At 40.8% G+C, this 18,868-nt stretch overlaps 1 protein-coding gene across 20 annotated transcripts in view; it reads right to left on the reverse strand.

Annotated features, from left to right (window-relative positions):
* Positions 1-18,868, reverse strand: part of JADE1 (jade family PHD finger 1) — a 169,177-nt gene that overhangs the window by 38,993 nt on the left and 111,316 nt on the right. For 13 of the 20 annotated variants that reach the window (XM_083571182.1, XM_083571183.1, XM_083571178.1 and 10 more), the window contains one exon: positions 9,524-9,601. In XM_083571182.1, the coding sequence (XP_083427308.1) occupies positions 9,524-9,575 (52 nt within the window). In that variant the 5' untranslated portion in view covers positions 9,576-9,601. Of the gene's footprint in view, positions 1-9,523; positions 9,602-12,907; positions 13,125-17,917; positions 18,705-18,868 lie in introns of those variants that run through there. The other 7 variants (XM_083571184.1, XM_083571177.1, XM_083571185.1 and 4 more) reach the window with 7 other exon arrangements.

Raw genomic sequence — 18,868 nt, forward strand, 5'->3', positions numbered from 1 at the left:
ATCACAGATTCCAAATGGAGTCAATTTCTGCCACAAGCAGGGCTCACATTCTTCATTTGCATCTCCAGACTGAATTCAAGACAGGATGTAAAGGAAGAAGGGGGGGGGGGGGGAATCAGAAGTGCTCTCTAAATGGGCACATCCAATTATTTCCTGTGAAATTGTCACCTGGCATCATGGTGTCCTCAGGTGGGTTCATGCCTTCCTTCCTCTCAGTGTTTTCAGGAAAGACTGCTTTATTAAAACTAAAAACAGTGGTACCTCGGGTTACATACGCTTCAGGTTACATACGCTTCAGGTTACAGACTCCACTAACCCAGAAACAGTGCTTCAGGTTAAGAACTTTGCTTCAGGTTAAGAACAGAAATCGTGCTCTGGCGGCGCGGCAGCAGCAGGAGGCCCCATTAGCTAAAGTGGTGTTTCAGGTTAAGAACACTTTCAGGTTAAGAACGGACCTCCGGAACGAATTAAGTACTTAACCCGAGGTACCACTGTATTTCAAAAAAGATTCAAACAAGATAGCAGTGCTGATGAAGAGCATGGCATTCAAAAGATAGTTTTGTAAAAGTCCGCTTACGTACAGTATTTGCCAACTCTGCTAAGACAAATCATCTGCATAGCACTAAGATAATGCAAACTAGGTCACAAAGTCCAACAGTCACCACGTTAAAAGGAAACTCATTATCAGGAAGTCAAAATACTGGGAGCTTGTGTAAAATGGTTAAATACTTGGATAAAATGATATTTCTCAATTCGGCACAATTCGGCACACTCTGCCCATTATATGTTCCAAGTGTTCTGCATATATTGGCGTATACACATTTTTCCCAAGGACAGGTGAAGCGGAAAGAGACAGAGAGACACAGAGATTTTGACATTTTAAAAATGAGCAAGTCTCCATGAGCTGCCAGAGCATATCCGGTGTCCCAGGGAGCACGCCCAGCCACCAATATGCTACGCTGCGTGGCATAAGATTAGCTACAGAGTGCATAATGCAGAGCAGTGTTGTAAAACCAGCTGCAGAGCACCCAGCTGTGTCCCAGGAGAGCTCCAGGCTGCTATCATTTCATTGACGCTTCAAAGCCTGAGCCCTCTTGGAGGCTGCACACAGTCTTCCCCACTGTAAATACAATGCTTCTACATTGCAAAATCAGACAGCACAACAGAGTTTCCAACATAGAGAGGCATGCCTAGCTGCTGCTCCTGCTCAGTGCTGGTATTTCCATCTGCCGAGACTCTTTCTGGGCTCTGTTTGAGCAAGAGTGGGCACAGTTGCCAACAGCACAATTTGTTGGGAAACCATGCAGCTGGAGCAGAAAATGGAAGTGGTTAGAACAGTCTGAGCTGCCAGCCCATCATCATAAAACCTTATTTCAGACTTCCTTCTCAGCCTGCCAAGATCATGGAATCTCAGACAATCCACCCACCAGTCCCACGCAATGAAGTCACAGTCAGAAGGCAAACTCTGTGCAGAAAATTGCCTGCAAAACAAGCAATTCTGAACCACCACCCCCAAAAAAAACAGGGATCCAACATGGAATGCATGGCATTAAAGCACCAGAAATTACGGTTAGTATTCTACTTTATTACAGCTATAACTGCAGGTGCATTGTCTTCAGATTATATCCAGCACACTACTGTATTGTATCGAAAGCTGGAACAGTGTGGAAGGTGAAGAGTGATGCAGGAGAATTCACAAAAATCACCTCTCCACTTTCCTTCTGGATCGAAGAGCTTTCTGCAAGGGAAAGGACGGCACTGAATACAACCCATTGGGTCTAACAAGGTATCTTCTGACATTATCACTGCTGGTAGATCTGCTGGTCAATTAGCTTTCTCTAATGCAGTGTATAGCAACAACACTATTCTTTATCTGATCATTCTGGCAAGAAAAGATAACCCCACCTTGCAACTAATCCATAAATGACACTTACCCAGAAAAAACCCTCTACTAAGTCTGCCTGCTAACATATAACTTTATTAGATGTTTGTGGCTCATTGATCACCTTAAAGGAAATGGAACCCACTCTTTTCCTATTTATAAATACTTCCCTATGTGGTTATCAGGATAAGATTCTGACTTGCTACAAGCAACCAGGAAAATGGGTCAACATTTTCAAGATCCTAGCAACAACAGAAAAGGTACACACTTCCTATTTTAATTTATCCCTATATACCTTCTTTTGTACTTATCCAACAGCTTGGTTTACATTTTCTTAGCCAGAATACGTTAACTATGAATAACAAAAGTGCATGCCAAGAGTTTGTGGCAAGACAGACAGGCAAAGCTTCCTGCTCTACAGCTAACCCAATATGCCAAAGTTGGTCAACATCATATGTGCAATTCAATAAGAAAGCAGGAAGAGGAGGTGGCAGGAATGTGATGTGAAAGTGTCTCCAAGGCAGGGCTTCTTTTCAGTTCCGGCACCTCTCAGGTGGGCACCATTGCCATTAAAAGAGAACAAGGGAGGTGTTCATGGTAAGTTCCAGCACCTCTTTTTCTAGAAAACAGCACTGCTCCAAGGTATGGGATCCCAGAGAAACCAGATGAAGAGAGAGATGGAGAAGCAGAGTCTGGCTCTCAGACAAAGGAAGATTTCCAGTGCAATTTAAAGGAAGGTAATTTTTGTTCATACTCACTATAACTGACTGCTCTGGCGCCACCTCATGTTGACCTCCCTACCTTCCACCCTACCAGTCCCAATGGGCATAAGCAACCACTGCAAGCCACACACTGAGAACTTGGGGAAAATATGAGGTACTGTCTCATATGCTGAAGGCATGGAAAGTGTGATACTTTGGCATATCTTATGTTCTCCAAATCCCAGCACATATCCAAATAAGTTCCATCTTCAGTTCTGTCAGAAATCAGGAAGGTAATTTTTGTGCTGGGGTTTATGAAGTTTTGAAACACAGGCCTAGCTTTCTTTCTCATTCTGGAGCATCTTATGGGATTTTGCCATTATCCTATGCTAAAGCTCAATATTTAAGCATTAAGATATGTGTAAGTAAACTAAGGCCCGGGCCGGATCCAGCCCAATTGCCTTCTCAATCCGGCCCTCGGACGGTCCGGGAATCAGCATGTTTTTACATGAGTAGAATGTGTCCTTTTATTTAAAATGCATCTTTGGGTTATTTGTGGGGCCTGCCTGGTGTTTTTACATGAGTAGAATGTGTGCTTTTATTTAAAATGCATCTCTGGGTTATTTGTGGGGCATAGGAATTTGTTCATTCCCCCCCCCAAAAAAATATAGTCCGGCCCCCCACAAGGTCTGAGGGACAGTGGACCGGCCCCCGGCTGAAAAAGTTTGCTGACTCCTGCATTAAGACATGTTGTATGAAAATGAATGCCTTGAAGTTAACAGTTTCCAAACTTCTTAAGGGTGAGGCATTTCACCTGATTACTTTTGGAAGCAGCTCACTCATTAACCACCACACTAGGAGCACGTGCTTAATTAACTCAACAAGAATACCTACCTGTTTTCACTTGTCAAATGCTGGAGGGCCCTAAATACAGGGCTGGTTCTATCTTTATAGGAGAGATTACACTATCACAGTCATTAACAAGTTCAAAGCTTATAAATCTTTGTACTCTTCAGACCAAACCCAGACCTATTCAACTTCAGCAACAGTATTGTGATGTGATGCGCTGTCAAACAAGAGGGGAGAAGGTCAGAGTACAGTGTTGATCCCCACCTTATCCTTGTTGATCCCCACTCCCCCCACCACCACATTTTCTCTTCACTGAACTGCAATGCCTGCTTAGTGCTATTTATATTGTCTCACTGTAATTCTGATCTGTGGCCTACACACGGACTTCCACTGCAGTAACAAGAATATATTTCTAATTTATTCAGTTGTTTTGTATAGAATTTCACTATGTTCTGAACTTGCTTCTTTGCATTAAGCTAAACAAATTATTTACCTTCTTCCACCAGGTATCACTAAATGTGCTGTACTCGCTCCCTTTGATCTTCCATGCAATATTTCACTCATTCTTCCATGCAATATTTCACATTTGGGATGGGCTTAGCGCATTTTATATCTGAGTGTGGTTAAAATTATGCAGAACTCGACTTTAGCATGATACCAAAATACCTGGCCACAGAACACACTTTACTGAAAAGCTCCCAACCTCAGTATGAACAGTTTAAAAGCTAGGAGCTCACTCCCATTAAAGCCAATGGGGGTTTGCCAATTAGTTCAGTGAGAGCATTATTATACTCCAAAGCCGCAGGACCACGGCGTTCAGTGTGGCTTAAGAGCATGAAGCATGCTAACAGTCAAGAAAGAGGAAGAGGGACGGGGATGTATTATCAGGAAAGCAAGATTCATCAGAACTATTATACTGCTTTTCCTGGTAATGGGATCTCACTTATTCTACCCCCTTGTTTTTCCTCTTTCCTATCTCTTTTGTCTTCTAAGGAATAGTGAGGCAGAAGACTGAAAAGAAAGGGGTGGGGGAGAGAAAAGGGGTGGAATGAATGTTGCCAAAAAAACTGACAAGTGTAGAAACAGAACAAAATAGAATCAGAAATGATACAAGAAAGCTTGTACCAAAAAAAAAAAAAGCCATTCTAGGCTGATCTAACTGACAGTCCTGCTCCCAATATGTTACTTGGCAGGCAGTCTAGTTGATTTTAATAAACTTCTAAGTGCGCATAGGATGGAGACCTGAAAAACTATGGCTATCAAAAGGATAAAAGGCACAGCAAAACATTTAATTCATATAATTGGAAACACCTCAAGGAACATGAAATAGAGCTCTGAGGCTTTATCAAGCGCTGCAGCTCAGCTGGTGCTAATTATTCCTGTGTGTTCAATGGGCCTTCCTCTTCTGTCTCCTCCAGTGTTCAGCCGTCCAGCCTCAAAATCAGCTCCAGAAGATTGGGCACACTTTGGAGCAGACTCTGAGAGCATGCAGTGGAGAAGGAGAGGGAAGCCCTACTGTACCAGCAGAATCCCACCAGCACAGTACTAGACACAACCCCGTAGCTTTGAACAATAAGTAAATTTAAAGCAACAAACCTTTATTCATCACCATGACCTTCTTGGAGGAAGCATCAGATACACATTTGATAAAAACAAAGGCAAAAGCCAAGTAGCTTCTTGGTGTTTTCTGACACCACCAAAAAATAGTTGGCTTTCTTCCCTTTTCTTTGCAAGCCTTTGCCCCAAGTTGACAGAATAAAAACTTGAATTCATGCGATTATATGGAAAATATTTATAAGTTAAAGGTTGTCTGGGATTGTTTTCCAACAGCAAGAGGCCAAAAATCAAAAATTCAGCACAGCTTGCAAACCCTCTTCACCAGGCCATAATAATAAAATGTTACATCAGTAGAAAACAAGCAAATCTTCCCAATGCATTTCAATCAAACCCCCATAATACACTGAAGAGTTTTACTAGAGGAATCTTTTCCATATTGTAATTTGCCTTTTGAAAGATGTTTAACTTAGGCCTGCATCATATCGGAATAGAAAAATATTCTCAAATGTCAATACCTCTCTTCAGTGACTCAGTCTATGTTCCCCTATTTACAATTAGGTCATAAAACACTAATCAAAAGCCAAACTCCATTACATTTTTTTCCTTTTCGGCTTCAACAGCCAGGAGGGCCCCAGAACACTTTGCACTTAAATCGCACCTTCCATCCCAGGAGATGAGCATTCATTTATGCTAAGCCACATCTAATGCCTTTGAGAGCTACATAAATTATACAAATAGAGAATAAGTAATTTACTTGTTTGGAGAAGTAAAACGTTTTTCAAAATGCCACTGCTACCACTGATTCATCACAGATACAGTCCCAAATAATCTAAACTCAGGAGACAGATTGGATGAAACTAATGTTAGCTGCACAGACAGCTAAGAAAAAAACCTATTACTATGGGCAGGACCCATTTACACAACCAAATTAGCATGCTGAGCAATATAGAGGATTTGTTTTGTTTTGTTTTTTTGTGCTTAAAGAGCAGGACAACAGTCTGTACATTTGCCCATGTTGTTGCCCTGACTATCAGCTCCTGCCATCACAGTAAGGTTACTAAGAATACGAACATAACCTGGTAATGACTGGAACGGCTGCATCTTCCAAAGTGTGCTATGATTTCGATGGTGAGAACAACCACCGGAACCCAAGGAAGCAAAGGATAACCCCCAATTGTACTCCCTATAGGCTCTTTGACTCCTGTGGGATTAAGACTTTGTGATCTCACCTGTGAGAGAGTGGGCGCTTTGTCTTGGCAGGGACAAGACAGTCCTCTGTCATCAGATCAAAAGCAGAAACTCAAGGATCTATCCTTAAAGCACCCACGATAGCTCCTGGAACATTCCACCTGTTTGATACTCACTGCCATCACCAATCTTTTATCATTATTTGCCACTAAGCCCCTGACCCAAGCTGAGGCTTTCAGAATGCATTCACTGCCTGCTCCTTAAAATTTTTAGAAACATGTGGAAATTAGGACTTGCGAAAGAACTTACAAGTGCAAGTTCTGCGGTGTCCAAGATTATGCCCTATATTACTGGGGAGTCCCACTGAATAGGCTCCTCCAGTTCTAACTGAATGCATACAGCAGCACTGGTTATTTAAAACTGCAGTAAGGACAGATCTGGTAAGTTGGATCTACGGCATTTTGAACTTACTAGTGCAGCACTTTCAACCCGTGCTGTGAGGTGATGTGATGTGAGGTGAGAATATTCTCCAGAATGAGAATATTCTCGAGAATATTCTCTACTAGAAAATTCTCTGGAGAATATTTTCCACAAGCTGTAAATTCTAATGTAAAAACCAGTTTTACAACCCACATTTAAAAAATCTAGTAAATAATAAGTCAAGCTGTGATATTGCCAATGTAAGTAATGAATAATGGTTTTTTTTTATCTAGTTACGTTACTGGACATTGTGTCGTTCACCATTGGCAGTTCTGAAATGTGAGCTACATAATTTTTTTATTTTTCAGTTTTAAAAATGCTATTCATTTAATTTGATGAACATTTGAATTTGTATGTATTTCAACTGTATGTAATAGCCTTTTTTCTATTTTGGTGTGACCTTATTCTTAGCAATGCTATACCCTTGGCCATACGGTGTAATTTTTTTTTTTTTTTACAGAAAGTAGCTTTAATGCTTTATAAACTTAAAGTAGGTCTATACAATTATGTGTAACAGCATATGAGGTGGCCTTGATTTAAACAGTTGACGTTTCTATATTTTTATTTAGTGCCAGTAACTGGTTTTTGCAGTGCCATTCAATGGTACAAGGTACCATTTACCAGAGATTGACATACTGAAATATATTAATGTTAAGGACTTCTTTTTTATATGTATGCACAAAGTTTTGCTTTAGTCACTAAACAGTTATTGTTAGCGCTATTAGAAGCACAAGATAGCCTGTTACTGAATTATTTGTATCAAACCTTAACATGCCAATTGTATTTTTTGACTTGTCCTATAACATGTACATGTTCTAACGGAAGAATAAAATATGATTTAACTACTGAGTTTCCTTATACCAAACCTTAACATGATCATTACTGGTGCCATCACCAGTGAATATTCTCCTATTTTAAATGAAAATTCTCATTAATTGAGAATATTCTCGAGAATATTCTCCAAAAGATTATTCTCAAGAATTTAACATCACTACCCATGCCCATGTCACTCAAACAGGAGAAGGGCTCCAAGCAATCTGTAGCACTTTTCCTTTCTATGGAGAGCTATCTGCAGAGCTGATGCCTAGTGTCTTCCTTACATCTGCCCATCAAACTAGACTAGGGGTCAAGAAGGGATATATCCACTGTCTTGTCAGTTTTATTTTCTGCAAATTCTCTCTCATTCCACACATATTTTCTTTTGAACGTTTGGAGGTGAGAAACACACTATGTGAGGAGGGCCCTCCCAGCTGTCACCTTTGATCCAAACCCTGTCATTCCAGAGGGATTTGCCACCTACTTCACCAGGTCATGATCCTGTTCCTGATGGGAGAAATACGCACCTAAATGATATTGACAGAACTGGGCAGTCAGTGATGCAGTCATGTGACTACTTCACCACAGGCCAAACAGAATTCACGTTTATCACATTGCTGCAAAGTTACCAAAGAGGCTTGAACACTTATTTAATGAAGCACTCATATGATCACTTCCAGAACACCAGATTCTTATCATGCCATCTTGATGGTGTGAAGAGTTCTGCAATCCATGTAAAGCTTCCTAAATCTATACAAGTCTGGCTAGTTTTATTGTAGGTAATCAGACTTTGCACCAGCTCTAGTACATTTCTTGGGCAGAAAGGAAAACGAGTCTCTAAGGATAGATTCAGGCAACTCATTTCTCTGGGTGATAAGCTCACCCCAGGCAAAACATACAACAACTGATATTTCCCACACATTCTTACAAAGACTTCTCCCAGGGAGGGTCAGTGTTTAAACATAAGCTTCAAATTATTATAAAAGCATGCAATAGTTAAACCCAAAACCTAGTCATGAAAAGCTACCTTAAATTGTCAAACATGAATGTTTGAACACAATGTACAAACAAAGTACATTTTTAAAGTTGAAAAAAGTGGACTTCCAAATAATACGTGTTGAAGTATTAAAAAGATATGTGTTTTTTCAGGACCACAGCTGCTGAACAGAGATAAAAAGAAGCAAGCCCCTACTCACAGGCTTCCAATCTACACTTGTTTTGCAAACATGGCAATGCAAATGTTCAAAATAATATATTACTTTTTATATCTCATTTGTTGGCAAACAGCAGCATTTCAGTTTGAACACAGTGTGGGAGTAGGCCTGATTCTCCAAATAATAAAAAACTGCAAGGGAATTTTGTATTCTAAAATTGTCTTTCCTCCCCACTACTTGGAAAAAGCTACTGTACCCTTTGTATCATGGTCTCATCACTGTCTACTTTATGAACCATTCACAAAAGCTCTCACAAACCACTATTAGGAAGCAGTTGCTTAAATTACCCTTTGTACTGCATGTTAGTACTCCACAGGAGTGGGTATCAAAAAACAACATGCACAATAGGTCAACTTTTCCTAGGTGTTAAGGGGCCTGCTTACACATAAGCAGTGTATAGAAAAACAGGAGTATTATGAACCCCATTCATGATATGCGTAAGAAAATGGTGACATAAGCTTGACAAGCAGCCTCAAATCAAACTTTGATCCCCTTATTACAACCTGAAGACTTGACAACATTTACAACGGATGTGGCAAACATTTACTTCAACACATTAAACCAAAAAAAATATTAATTTGTTTGGGTTTGGGGGTAGAAATGTATTACTGCATGCTGTGTAATCAGCTGTAAAGCCTTGGGATGCCTTACTGCTGTTCACCTATTGAAATCTGTTTGATTTTCGCAAAGCTTTTTCATATTAGCTCTCTACCCAACTGATATGCAAATCACCTTTGTTATTTAAAGTGTCATATGCAAAGTTGTGTGTGTGTGTGTGTTTTTAAATAAACTCATAAACCTGGTGTGATACAAGCACAACAAAAAGGAGCACTTACTGCCATTGTCATCAGAATCCTCACTGCTGCTGGGAAGTCGACCTCGTTTCATGATCTTCCCGGGTAACAGCAGGCAGCCTGTGAAGAAATGCAACAGAAACCAGAAGTTATCAAGTCCTGAATCAAAGAGCTCACAAATGAAAGCAAGTGCCATTAAGTAGCATAAATAAAAGCAGCAAACATCCTGAAGATGTTCAGTTTAGAATGCATCCCATGGGACAGCCAAAAAGAATATCTAAGTTGATTGACAGGGGCCGTCCCTACAATTAGACAGAGCGCAGCAGCTGCCCTAAGCAACATACTGGGGAGTGGTAGCAAAACCTTGGAGGACAGAGATGGGTGGCTTATGTGGCTTGCCCTGTACCGCCACCTAAGCTAGCCTCCTGCCTTCAGGTACAATTGAAGACAATGTCCAATCACCAGTTTTGAAAAATAAAACTGCTAGCCCATCTGACTTCTGGGCATGGACTAGGAATGGGGCACCATACTGTCCTTTGCCTCAGGAAGCAAAATGTCCTGGGCCACCATTGTTGATGGAATCCTCAAGCCAAGCTCACCCCAAGAAGATGTAAGATCTTTTTTATGGCTTTGATATTAGCAAATTTAAAGCAACTGCAACAGAGCATACTTTGTCCCTATTTAGCCAATATTTATATTGTACAGCGCATTTATGAAAAGGTTTTACAGTCGTAGGAGGCATCAAAACAGCAAGACTAATTACAAAGGTCACTGCATCCCTCAACTGAGCAAGCAGTATGCATAGAAATGTTCCCACACTAGCCAATCACTAAGCTCCTATGACAACACAGAAACAGAGACTGTAACTGAACAGTATACCAAACAGAGACTGGATTCACAAGGAGCTAACATTTCCTGAGTGGGGATGTGCATGTGAAGATGTGTTGTGGGAGGCTAATTCATAATGCATTAAGACCATAGATACATAAGTTGAGCAAATTATCAACACTACGTTCTTGCTGGCCACAATCCTAATCCATGTTGAGCCTTTCACATAATTTAGTCCCATGTGGCTCCCCATGGCAAGAAGTAATTTCATGGCAGAAAGAACAATGCAAGAATCTACCCCACTGAGACACAGAAAAAAGGATATCAAAACTTCTCCCAGTAACGGTACTGCTGCTGTGCGATCTGCTCCCAAATCCTTAGGTTGTTCTGATTTGCAATTCAGGATTTGTTAAAAAGTCAAAGCAGCAAGGCAAGTGGAGAAGTCATCTACACATTTATTCTTTCTTATGGCTGCACTTGCTGTATTTATTCTGACAGCTATCAGGAATTCCCAGTTTCTATCCTTCACTGAAATAGCCATCAGTGATAAAGATAGGGATTTGTAAAGCCAAAGCATGGGTAATTAATATATATATATATATAACGTAAGAAAACATTTGGTCTCTGTTTCTCACTTCCACATTTAGGAGGACACTGCTTAAGGATCTTTTCAGCACATGTGGTAGCAACATCCTATCCATGAACAACACTTTCAGCATTCAGAAGGAGTCAGAATATAGACAAATTTTATAAATGTTTATTTGGTTACCAATGAGTTTGGCAAGGGTACTTACGCAGCCTCTCCCTGATAATGACTGAAAACATCAGCACCTGTGTTGGCTTAGCAGCCTGGCCTTATAAACGTTCCAAAACATGTCTAGATAATGACTAACCATTTTCTTAAAAATAATTGAAAAGCTAATAGAACCAGACTGTGGCTAGTCTCATCCTGGACATGTGCTGGAACATTCATGAAGCTGGTTAAAATGACAAAAACCTACTAAATCTGTCCAATGTGTGCTGACATCAGCACACTTAAATGACTACATGAATAAGCCCCGAGAAGTGAAAAACTCTTTATCCTAATAGGTCCCTTCAGCAAAGATGATGCTCCAAAGCATTACATTATGCAATAAATGCAGACTCTCAGTTACAACATAAAAATAGCCAGTGAGTATCCAAGTGCTAAAAGGCCAGGAAAGGGGGGTGACGGGGAGCTAAAAAAGCGGAAACAACGTGACACAACAAGTGAAGCAAAGCATGTTCAGCGTGAATTAAAGTGACAAGTACTCTAGGACATGCATCAAATCTCATGAGGCTTAGTTTGCCATGTTTCAGTTCCAATGACAATGTGGGCTGGCCAAGCCATTAGCAGCAAAATCCCAAGGCACGCCTTCCAGGTGCAGTTTCAGGAATCAGCTGCCAAGCTGATTTGCTTCTAGTTTGGTGCTCAGACACTGAACTGATTAGATGTCATACGAACAGCAACTTCTAATAAGCTGCTCCACTGGCATTTACAACACGGACATCTAGCCAAGTGAAATGCAGAAAGTATGTCTAATTGTAATGGATGTTTAAAAAGAGCAATATGCTTAGATTACAAACCCTTAACAGAGAAGCCGGACTCATAAGACAGAAACCACACTAGAACCCATGGGCCATTTCCCATGGAGTAAACATCACTATAAGCAATCATAGTCCCATTATCTTTAACTCTTAGTTACACTTGTGCTTGCTGCTATGTAACTCCAGGTAAATAGAAATCCTTATTGTCAGAAAGTCTGGATATTCAAATATTTGGGTGCTGCACAAGCTATAGAGGAAGATAAGGTTAAATTGTACAAACTGAATAAAGACCTCACTAAAGACAGTTAATCAGAGGCAGAAAACTGAGTAGATTTTGTCCAAAGTATGCTAGACATTTCAGTCTCTTACAATCGAAATAATGTATCTCAATGCTATGGGCCTAAAGCGTGGAAAAAAAAGAAATCTACAACCCTTGTTTAACTCATCCACAGATGGTTAAGCACAGGATGCAACCAACGATAAAGGCAGACAAAACATTGCAAGTTGTATCAAAAATTTAGGGAGTAGCTATGTCCCACTTCTGGGAAAGACTGAAGCATAACATTCTACTGATGAACAGCTCCATTTTCAAAAGGATTATTAAGCCCTTTCAACCAGGTGGTACAAAAAACAAATACTGCAGCTAGCATTCACAGAACAGCCAGCTACTGTACATATCTGACCTCCAGCTGTTTTGTAAATATCTAAATTCCAGTAAAACATTCTCACGCACAACATATTAGTGGGTTGCCAACCTTCACAAAGATAATTTACATATTATATTAAAAGAAAAACCTAAACATCACCTCTCAACTTGCAATATTCAAGGCCCATTGCTCGGTGGCAGAGCACACTCCCTACAAGGAAAAGGTCCCAGCTAGGGCTGAGAATGACTTCTCGCGGCCAGCCGCCAAAGACACTGGACAGTACAGAGCTATAGAGACCAATAGCCTGACTCAATGCAGGGCAGCTTCTTAAGTGCAGGCCTAATAACTACTGTCTCATGGAAGGGCCGTAGCTCATGGACTGTACCTGCTTTGCATGCAGAAGGTCCCAGGTTCAACCACTGGCATCTCCAGGTAGGGCTACGAGGATCTCCTGCCTGCAACCTTAGAGAGCTTCTGCCAATCAGCACAGCCCACACTGAGCTAGATGGACCAATGGTCTGATTCAGTATAAGCCAGTTTCCTATAGTAGCCACTAAGATTTCAGATTTCAGCACTGCATTATTCCAAAAGTCTGTAATGCCCTTGTCTGAGATATCATATCTACAGAATGACTTCTGCTTAAGTCAGATGTGTAGAAAGGCATTGGCCAGATATGCATTCTAGCCACTGATGACAGAATTTCTTAATATAAATTGCTCTGCTTTGAGCTGGTTTGTCTTAACATAAAAAAAGTTTTGTTTGTTTGTTTCTAATGACAAGAACAAACAAATGAATGTCACCCACAGAGAAGGTGGGGATGAATAAACCACTGAATACTAGTCCCAATGTTTCTTTTTAAAAAAACTCTCTTCCTATGGAAAGTTAGCATGTCAAGTAGATTAAAGTCTAGGGTACTCCTTGGTTTATTTGTTGTACATGCAGAGATTTTTAAGTTGGAAAATATTTGTTGCGTAGCCAGCAGTCTGAAGTGGTGCAATATAAGGAAGATTTCTGAATGGGTAATTCAGCTCCCATGAGCATTTTGAAGATGTTAAATTTTGCATTAGTGCCAAGTTACTAAACTAAGTGCAAAGTGCTAGTTTTGGTGTATAAAGCCCTCTACAACTTGGGAGCAAGATACTTTAAAGACTGCCTTATCCTTTATATATGCACTCAATCACTGCACTCTGCAGGTGAGGGCTGATTGCTGATACCATTTTATCAGGAGGCTCGTTCCGTTTCACACAATATAGGAAGAGGCTTTAGTGTTGTGGCACCTACCCTTTGGAATTTCCTTCCATTAAATATGAGACAGACACAACTGTCTGCTGTCTATCTGTCTGTCTACTGTCCCTTTAACACCTTCTGAAGACCTTCCTCTTCCAACAAGCCTTTTAAGTAGATATCTTTCCAAATCTGTATCTGCATTGGAATAGTTTTTAGATGTCTTATGATAGGTCTATTAGATGCCCTCAGCTTATTTGGGAAGAAGGATGGGATGCAAATGTAAGAAATAAATAAAGTATTATTAAATAACTAATAGTGTGCACTGTAAGAATTTGAGAAGCCTTTGCTGAACCATGTATGATGAGTAGACCAAACTTGGGTTTAGATAGACCAACTGAGTAAAAGATCAAACAATTCAACAACAATATTCCAAAATTGTTGCAGGAGTCTGCTATTAAAATTCTCTAGGCTCCTATTCATAGATTTCCCCATTAGATCAGGAGTATTAAGAAAAAAAGGTTTTAACATTTTCTCTGGAGAGTTCCACCTGCTTCCAAGATTGCCAAACATGATGAATAAACAGAAGTGTTTCTTATTTTTTAGAAACAAGTAATTGCAAGCTCAAGAACAAGCTACCTAAACGTTTTATCTTTATCACTTAAAAGAGTCAGCATGGATTTTGCAAAGCAAAACTAGAACTCAGAAATAAGGTAGGTAAGAATGAGCCAGTCTACGCTGTGTATTTGAACTTTCAAAAAATTGCTGACACCTTAGCACGGAAAAATAGTTGAAATCCCTAGGCTCTGGAATCAAGTTTCAGTTACCCCTGCATATGGGAATTTTCTAACTGTGTCTCGCATTAATTTCTAAAGAGTCATGGTGGGAAAGGAAATGTCTTTTTTGTAACTCACTGTTTAAAAAAAAAAATAAGAAGCATGGCCAATTTTCAAAGTGGAGATGAACAGAAGCTTATCCCAGAGACATGTTTGTCTGAAAGGAGTTGTGCCTGAAATCATTAGTGATTTAGGAAATGCTATGATTAATGATGTTGCAACATTTGCAAACTATACGTTACTTAGAAGAGGCAGAGAATGATAAGGCTTGTACAACACAGAGGGACTATTTAGCTCAGTGACAGAGCACATGTTTTGCACACAGATAATCCTTCCTATGTTCAATCCCTGGCATCTCCTATTAAAGCTGGGACGAAGAACCAGTGGCTGCACTGCATATGTTGCTGTACTACAACTTCCATCATCCCTCACCACTGGTCATGCTGGCTGAAGCTGGCAAGAGTTGTAGTCCAACAAAACCTGAGGATCTCTGATAGCAATGCTGGAGAAAATCACTGCATGAAATTGTAGGTGAGCTGCTGCCAATCAGAGTAGACAATAAAGACGCAATGGACAAACAGTATGATCTGTGTAAGGCAGCAGCCTACATTTCTACAAAACAGCAAATGATTAGCACAAAAAAACTCACAGGGAAACACTCTAATCAGCCTAAGGAGAGGAGCATTTGCCTTTTCCAACTTGAATATTTCCATATCACATCCATCCAGCGTTTTCACTCCCTCCCACCCTTCCCTGCTCAGTTAGCCTGCCCTCCATAGATAAATACAACCAGTGAATAGTTGATTATTTTTGGTTGCTATATTCCAAAGCTCCCTTGAATTGGTTTTAAAAACACACACACAAAAACCCCATTATACAAGCCAACAAGTTTAGGGACAGTAACATGCAACTTATTAGCTCAACCCACATTTTGATCCCCACCCACCCCCAAGGTCAGTATTGGGAGCATTAACATTACATATTTCTATCCCTTTGTTTCTATTTAACTTCCAATGACAACTTGCTATGGGTTATTACCTAGCTTCTGAGTTGGTCTGGATGATCATATCTCAGTTTAAGAAGTATTTTCCCTGTGCACACCACCTTTACAGAAGCCATGGTTAAACTAGGAAGCCTCTAGTTCAAATACAAATTAAGAAAACATGGTTGCCAACTTTGGAACAAGCCAGCCTTTGAAAACATCTTCAATTAACCACAGGTTAATATCCTGGTTTGTTCCAAAGTTGTTTTTCCTGGTTTGGGTGACACGAGAACCTGTTTTAATTGATAAGACTTCCTTGTTTGGTTGCTCATGCTGCGAAGGGGTTGAGATATGATCATCTGAACAGAGCCACACTTTAGAAGATTTTAGGAGGAAAGTAGGGAAAAGCAACCCTAACCACTTCAGTGTAAAAAGACAGTTGAGAAAGTGAATTAAATTACTGTAGGTGTTACTATGGAGGTACAATGATGTATCTATATAAACAATAACATCAACATAGATTCAACAACACACCATGTTCATATTGTAAGATTCAGTTAATCTTGCAGTAACATTTTAGACATTCTCCCATTTTATAGGGGGTTGCCTATTTTCCACTAAACAGAAATGTAGGTATTACTGTGTAAAATTAAACACAACAAAATAAGATATATTCCATTTTTCACTTTCTAGGTATATCAATATTCAGGAAGTCTTGATATATATTTGCAAAGCTTGATATAGGTTGAACAGCAGCATGTGGAGAAAATGTAGTTTCAAAGTGGCTACAATTATTATTTTAATGGCTGAAGAGAAACAGATTTTTATATGGACATTAAATGTGCATCCCCAGGTCAAAGCTTTTATAACCTGTTTTTCCTTCCAGAGTACTTTTAATGACTTCCATAAACCCCTGGGTAAACAGGATTTATAATTCCAGCTCTGACAGATCATTAACTATAACAGTGTTAACGGGTGCAACTATAATAAACTGCACAGAACCACTACAGAGACAGCACAGGGAGAATGCAAATGTACACCCTAAAGACAGACTGAAGAATTAGTTTTCTCCAAAATAGCCCATGAACTGATATGATACTGGCTGCATCAAGACCTAATTAGAACATCTATGCTAGAGATCATTTCAAATATTATTTTGCATATATGTTAAGAAGTGTGCCATCTAGTCTTGGGCTACATTTACGGTAAATTAAACACCTAAAGTCACAGAGTAATTGATACACAGGTGCCTTTCAGTTACGCACAACTGACTTCAGTAGATTTTTCTGCTAACTTTGCACCAATGCAAAATATTGTTTTGTTAAAAATTAGTTCAGCATTATTCTGTATCTCTGTAGCTTCTGAAGCCACCATGAAGGGGCCTACCAACCTATTTTGGTTTTAGTAGCTCTCATGTATTCTGGCAGTGATAAATTGGACAATGCACATCTAGTTTAATCTACCTCTCACCCATCAGATTTATTTAGCAACTTAAGTGTGGAGGAAGATGTTACCAGAATCCATTTCAAAAGGCTCAACTCTGTACAAGCTACTGGAGACAGAGAGCGATCGCTTTCAAAAGCTGCATCACAGCTATGCTGTGGGAAACACAGTTCAATATATTATTACAGTAACAGGCCACCTATTGCAGTGTCCATTTACAAATACTTAACCAAATGGATGCGCAATGCAATTCTATGTATGTTTATTGAGAAATAAGCCCCAGAGATCAATGGAGTTTACTCCCACAAAGAGCATTAACAGGACCAAAGTCTTAAGTGGGTAGGACTCTGGACTAGATCGCAGCCATAGTTTCTATTTACGACAGTCACTAACAAATATAATTCATTCAAAGTTGTCTTTATCATTATGTGTCAAGATGATGTCTTTTAGTATCTTGACAAACAGATTCAAAAATTGTACAGATAACCTGCCATTTAGGGATTACATACTGTATTAAAGATTAGCAGTGGTGGTAAAAGATTTAAACACACAGGTCACAAACTCAAGAGCAAACTGTTGCATTCAACAACAATCTGTAATAACCTACACCTGTGATCTCAAAACACAGGCAAGAACCCTCACTTACATCTATAAGCATGCTCTGAAAGGGGACGCAGGAGCCACCCTTAAACTACCTTGCTTTGAGTGTTGTGAAGACTGTCAATCATGACAGAATATGCATCCTATGATTCATATGGCATATTTTTACTTTGTTCTGCATATCAATTTTAGCAGAAATACAACTTGGTGCATCTGACCTCCCAGAACAATTTGTTGTTGTTCTGCCATGAAACTTGCATAAAATCCTGAGCAGCTAACTTTGTACACTTGGTTTATCGCAAAGATTCACCTCAAGCACAGATTTGGACAGAAAGGACCCCATGAGGGGAGAGAAAGGGGCTTAAACTTTCAACTTGTGCTTTTAAGCTTCTTTTTCCTCATGACAGGTATCCCAACGAAGGCTTGATTTTAGTATCTCCCCCTCTCTCTCGCGCGCGCACACACACGATTATTTCCATCCCATTCTTTCAAGCGCCGCCGTTTTCAGTTTGAGGGCAACAGCTGCTCCGAAGGTACAGCCGCGTCTCCTGAACCCGCCCACTAGCTTCCCCAACCCGTTCAAGGAAGCAGTTCTTTGCCGGCCGCCTTCGCAATCCACCCGGCGAAGGAGGGGCCGCCGGCTCCCGATGGTAGCGGGTGCCACCGCGGACGGCGAGGCGAGGGCAGAAATACCGGGACGGCGCTCGGAAAGGCGAGACGCGGGGGCACCGGCGGCACCTTCCTGCGCACCAGCCACATCCCCACCGCTCGTCTTTCCACTTGCAACTGACCGGCCCTCCTCGTCGCATCCTCCAGCCTGGCTCCTTCCGCTCCGCCCTCTCCTCCCGGCTGCACCAATCCGCTCAACCCCGGCTGCAAATCAAACTTGGTGCTCCCGGCGCAGCTCTCTCGCTCTCCCTCCCAAATCCACCTCTCGTCGCGCTCAAAGCGGCCACGCAACCCTCCCGGTTGCCTGATTTCCCTCCCCCCTGATCTCCATGTTGTAATGTCTGGGGAAGGAGGGAGGGGAGGTTGAGTGAATCGAGCAGAGAGCCGCCTTGGAGAAGCTGCCTGCCTGCCTCCCCCCTCCCTCTCTCCTCCCACTCCTCGACAGTTCTGGAAACTGTATCACCTCTTGTCACAGGAAACCATCCAGCAGGCGGTTGCAAACAAACAAACGCCCTCTGGCCCCCACCCGCTGGAGAGAAGGGGAGGGAAAGACACAATACCAATCCCCACCACAAAGGGTGCATTGGAGGAA

The sequence above is a fragment of the Podarcis filfolensis genome (assembly GCF_964270895.1).
Source record: "Podarcis filfolensis genome assembly, chromosome: 9".
Classification (NCBI taxonomy): Eukaryota; Metazoa; Chordata; class Lepidosauria; order Squamata; family Lacertidae; genus Podarcis; species Podarcis filfolensis.